The 5,737-nt window shown below is 49.1% G+C and overlaps 1 protein-coding gene across 2 annotated transcripts in view; it reads right to left on the bottom strand.

Moving 5' to 3' along the window:
• The window catches only part of GAN (gigaxonin), a 57,849-nt gene extending 55,366 nt beyond the window's left edge, over positions 1–2,483 (bottom strand). The window contains exon 1 of one of the 2 annotated variants that reach the window (XM_017541861.2): positions 2,150–2,483. In XM_017541861.2, the coding sequence (XP_017397350.1) occupies positions 2,150–2,316 (167 nt within the window). In that variant the 5' untranslated portion in view covers positions 2,317–2,483. The remainder of the gene's footprint in view (positions 1–2,149) is intronic. The other variant, XM_037743219.1, reaches the window with a different exon arrangement.
• Positions 2,484–5,737: the final 3,254 nt, after the last annotated feature.

Below are 5,737 nucleotides of genomic sequence, written 5' to 3'. Positions count from 1 at the left end.
AAAATGAGACAGTATGTGAAAATGCTTGATAAGCATTTTAATTATATTGTAAGCCAGCTCACAATGGAGTTCACACAAAGAAAACAGTGAAATGCAAGTAATGCTTTAACTTGGTAGGGTAAGAGTAGGAGGCTAGGCGCAATTAATTTGGAGTCTAATCCTAGTTGGACACCATTAAGTACCAGTAACCTTGTAACACCAGTCACTAATGCCTGCTGAGCCCTTATTTTCTTAAGGTGAAAGAAATGGATTCCTATAAGGTGTTCAAAACACCATTACGTACTTCACAGGTGGGTCAGTGATTAAATTAGAAGACTCATTTTATCCCTCATTCATCAGATGAGTGAGCTGAAGCGGTGTCATCTATCAGCAACTCACAGCTAGTAAGTGTAAAAGCTGGATGCATAAAGCCAGTCTTCAAACCCTGAATCCAGTGCACTTCTCAATTAGGTGTAACTGAATGTCTACCATGAAAACGCAATCCAGCCAGTTTTCTAATGACCAAATTTGCAGTGGTAGAAAGAAAGGCAGTCATTTGTTCAATACATTAGCTGACAGGCCCTATTCTTTTTGAGTGCAAGGAGTAAAGCAGTGAATAAAAGAAAACACTACGGCTTCAATGAGCTCACAATGTGGTTGGAAAGAGCACCAAAGAAAATATGTAAAATACAGGGCATATCACAGTGGTAAGTGCTATGGGGAAAAATGAACAAGGATGGCAAGCATGTGTTTGGCGATTTGTAATTTATTTCTTTTAAGCCAGATGGATACCATTTAAAAAACAACAATAATGCATCTAAAGTAGTTTTCTTCAGCACCTTCCCCAATAGGGAAGACTTTGGTCCTCTTATTCCAGTTTGAGACTGGTTGCTTAAACCTCTCAACTGCCAGCTAGAAGTTGTCTGTCACATTAGCAATCCAAATTCTGTACTAACGATGATACTCCAGCCCCCAACCCCGACCCCTGCCAAAGAGTGCAAATCGATTTACAAAAGAAATCCAGGAGAAACTAGAAGTTACAAGAGCACTTGGACGGCTTCTAAGTTAGCACAAATGTCTCCCAATGCAAAGGATGAAGTGTAGCGTGTGTGCTGGTTTCTGCTGGGACAAAGCGCTAAGAATACAGTACACATCATTTTCTTTTTTCTGACCTGTCAATTGTAGTGATATTCTCTACCATTGGCCTATATTTAACCAGCTTACTAAACAGTTTCTCCAGTTTTTAGCATTCCCTCCTTCCCTTTTATTAAAACAGCAACCTAGTTTGCAAGAAGGTTGCTGAAAGAAAAGATAGCTTCCTGCAAGATCTGATACATTTGTATAAGCACTGTCTTATCAACCTTTTAATTAACCTGGTTAGTTGAGTTGGCTAATCAGGTTAAGCTTTGCTTTACTAAAGTATTAAAATGCCCTTAGTTACTAGGCTCTTACGGTCCTCGGGTTGTAGCTGCATCCTGAGAATTCGCCACAGTTTACTTTAACGTGTAACTCTTAAACAGTTACCAGATGCGATCGGAAAAGTCACTTTTGACAAGGAGAACAATTTCGCCCGGGAGGTCCGACTACCCAAACCCAGAAGTGCAACCGAGAGGGTTTTCTCTGCCCGCACCCCGCGAGGCGCTGTCCGTCCGGCCTCCCCGCGGGCAGGGCGCTCCCGGCCGGGTTGGCGGCGCCGGCCCAGCCCGGGCGCGTGGATTCGGAGGCATGCGATGGGCGAACTTCAGCGGGGACCGCGGGCCGGGAATGGGCGAGGGGGCGGCTCTTCCCGGACGCGGCTCCGCCCAGCTCGCAGGTGCGGGTCCCAGCCCGCCCAGGACAGCGTCTGGGGGCCTCTGGGCGGGAGCCCGCCGCGGCGGTGGGACCCGGGGAGGGCGAGGCGCAGGATCGAGGCCTGGGTCCGGGAACAACTGCGAGGGGCACGGGGGTCCCGTGGGGAGCGCGGGACCGGAAGCCACAGGGGCCGCCCAGGGGACGCAGCCAGTGGGGCCCGGCTCCGGCGCGTGCCGGGAGGGACTCCGTGCCAACAGTGACGCGGGGACCCCGGCGCCGCGGGTAGGGGACAGGGTCTGGGGGCCACGCCCGGCCCGGCCGCCCCGCCCCCGGCTCTGGGCAGCACCGCCGCACACGACCGCCGCAGCCCCTTCCCCACCTGATGTAGGGGCTGGCGGCCGCCAGGATGTTCTTCTGCACCGGGATCTCCTCCCCGTCGAGGACCAGGTGCGCGTCGCAGAAGCGGGACTCCTCGCGGAAAGAGCTGAGCGCTCGCAGCAGACGCGCGGCGTGCTGAGGGTCGGACACGGCGCTGCCCTCGGCCATCTCGGCGTCCGCTCCTCGGCCGGCTGGGCCGGCTCCCGACACAGCCAGGCCGGACCCCTGGAGCCGGACGCGTCTCGAGCGCGCACCCGCCCAGCCCGGCTCTCAACGATCCGAGCAAAAGCTGGAACCCCCGGAACGCTTCTGTGACATCCGCGATGCGCTGGGCCGGCTCCTTTAAGAAGTCGCTGCATGACGTTATTTATCCGCGACGCCCCCTCACCGTCGCTCTCCGCCCTCTCGCCCCCGCCGCTGGAGGCGGCCAATCAGAAGCCTCCTTCCTCCGGCCGCCTGGCCAGCTCCGCCTGGCTGCTGCGGGAGGTGTAGAAGGCTGAGGGTGGTAGCAGCCGCGGTGGAGGGATGTACGGACGGCCTAGGACTCAGTGGTTAATAACCCGTGGCCTCTGGAGCCGCGAGTTTGAATCCTGGTTGCAGCTTTTCTACTTACTAGCTGTGTGGCCATGGGTAAGGTGCCCATCCTCAGTTTCTCCGTCTGCAAAATGAGAACGACTTTTTAGTGTTGTTGTGGACTTAGCGAGATGACGCATGCAAGCAAGGGCGCAATGGCTGTAGCCTTCATCATTTATGAGAGAAAAGGAGCTGCTCAGGTGAGAACACAAAAACCCGGGAAAACAGACCCAGAAAAGATGGTTTTCGTTATGGGCTAGAAAAGAGATGTAGCAGATGAAGCTGGATAAGTCCGAAAGAGGCTTTAAGTTTTGCAGGGTCTCCTTGGTGTGGGAAGGAGGCTGGTTTCTGTAGGGGTGAAGAACCATGGAAGGATATTTTGCAGGAGGTTTGTGCAGATCACTCAGCCCCTACGTGGAGAATAAGGCGGGGATGGATGTGCTAAAGGCAGATAGCTGTTTGGATATTGCAGTACTTGAGAGAAGGGAATGGGGACCTGGATGAAAGGGTGATGGGGTTGGACAATAGTGGATTGTTTTAAAATAAATTACGAGGGAGAGGGAGTCACGGATAAATGGTCTGGGTTGAGTAACTAACTGCATGTATGTTTGTATCTTTCAGGGAGAGCTAGGAAATGGTGAAGGAGTGCGCAGTAGGGAGGCAGGTGTTCAGATTCAAACAAGCTCCCAACCCAGTGAAGACCAAAGCTGTGACAGAAAGGATCTCCGGGTCAGCTCAGCTGGCAGGGCAAGCCCCACAGCGTCTCAAGTTTCCCTGGAGGTTGCTCCGGGCACATGGGAGTGTAGAATGTAGCTACCATTTTGTGAAAATGTTAGGTACTCAATAAGCCTCTAAAAAATTAGCAATTTTATGAGGACCAAGGACCAAAAGAATGTGGCCAGCATTCCAGACAAAACAGGATGGAATTTTCACTGAATCAGCCCAGTCTTTTCCTTTGACCAACTCAAAGGCTCCAATAAAGTCTTAGATCTTTACTCTGAACCAGCCAAGGCTTTGGAGTCACTGGCAGGAATCAGCATATCTGTTTTCAAGGCAGAAGAATAGGTGGGGAGGGGAATGCTGTGGAAGACGCAGGCATTTCCACTTCTTTCTGGAAATGCAGCTTAGTATTCATGGATGCAATGATAAAAATATCTAGGATTTGCTTCAAAACAAAACACAGGGTTAGGGAAGCAGATGGGAGTGTAGATAAATCAAAAGTGGCCACGGTTACTAATTGTTAAAGCCACGTAATGGGGATGTGGAGATTCATTGTACTGTCCGTATATTTGTGTGGATGTTCAAATATATTTTCTTTATTTTTGAGACAGAGTCTTGCCCTGTTGCCCAGGCTGGAGTGCAGTGGCGCGATCTCTGCTCACTGCAACTTCTGCTTCCCAGGTTAAAGTGATTCTCCTGCCTCAGCCCCCTAAGTAGCTAGGACTACTGGTGTACACCACCACACCCACTAATTTTTGTAGTTTTAGTAGAGATGGTCTTTCACCAAGCTTGTCTCGAACTCCTGACCTTGTGATCCGCCCACCTCAGGCTCCCAGAGTGGTGGGATTACAGGCGTGAGCCACCACCCCCAGCCGAAAAATATATTTAAAAAGGTAAAAAACACATGAAACATGCAGCTTGGACTTATCTTCTCCATGATACCTGCCCTGTATCCCTGGGAGCAGCTGACATTCCTTTCCCCAAGCAGTTGCTGTACTTTGAACATTGCTCCAGCAAGAAACTTAGTGTAGTGGGTTTACTGATCCATGTCACCTGCTATAGTAAGTTTATTGTGGCTCAGCATGAACTCCAGGTGCCAAGCACAGTGCTTGGTGCATAGTAGTGCCCACTGAATGTTGGATAGATGGAGGGATTAAAAAAAAAAGAAAGAAAAACACCTGAATACCGGATACTTAATAAATGTTTCCTATTCTCTGTCTGTTCTTAATTTGTGTTTGCCACTTTTAAGGTTGAAAACCAGGGAGAGTTCCCTACGCAATGTAGGTATCTGATACGTACTTATTAATTGCTTGTTGTTCTAATCTATTCTTTAAATATCAGAGGTTCCAAAACAGAGAGCTCCAATAACAGGATCACAGTCAGGTAAACAATTATCCCAGAGTAGGAGGGTGCTTTAGTTGAATGGGGATAAGTCAGGCAGGCTCTTCCGGTTAGAGGTGAACCTTCCTTGTTGTTTTGACGGAAGGAGGAAATGGAATGACCATCAAAAGAAAGGTGGTTACTAGCTTGAGGGAATCATCTATGCAAGAGGCAGCTAATCAGCAGACCTTACATATTCTTTTAATACTGCCAACACTGTTTCTAGTATTTATTCCACACCACTCCATCAGCCTGGTGAACTCTTAGTCATCCTTCAAAACCCAGGTTAAATATGACTTTCAGGAAATCTTCAACTGGCTTCCCAGGACAGAGTGTGTTAGCCCTCTGCATGCTTCTGCTGCTGTGCTGTACTCACCACACTGCACTGTAATTTACTGGCTTATAAGTCAGTTCCGCTGCTGGGTTGTGAGTTCCTCCAAGGCAGGAGCTGCGCTGTATGCACCTATGTTCCTAGGACTTACACAGTGCCTGGTGTGTAGTAGGTACCCCCTGAATGTTTTACATAATTAGAAGCAGCATACCAGGTAAATAAACAAAGCAAACTATGGGATGTAGGATGTCAGACAATAGGGGTTGCTGGACTTACGGGAGCTGAAGAGCACTTGCTCCTCAGCTCTAGGTTATTGCTCCGTGGGACAAGGGCCCAGTAGCGTCAGATCTAACAACTTTAAAATAGATTCTGAAAATTCAGACTTACATGTTGAATATTCTGGATTTTCAACATTAGCAAATGATTCCATTTGGGGAACAATGTAGCATGGGTCTGCAGACAAGATCTGGCTATAATTCGTGTTCAGAGGTAATCAGAAACCATTAGTTTACTGAAAATGTAGTTGACAATCAAACAGATGGTAGGTTGCCAATAAAATGTGTTGAGTGGAATTCACGTGCCCCA

Source organism: Cebus imitator, unplaced genomic scaffold, assembly GCF_001604975.1.
Source record: "Cebus imitator isolate Cc_AM_T3 unplaced genomic scaffold, Cebus_imitator-1.0 Scaffold137, whole genome shotgun sequence".
Classification (NCBI taxonomy): Eukaryota; Metazoa; Chordata; class Mammalia; order Primates; family Cebidae; genus Cebus; species Cebus imitator.
Note: the sequence above shows the minus strand (reverse complement) of the source record. Positions and strands in the feature narration are given on the sequence as shown.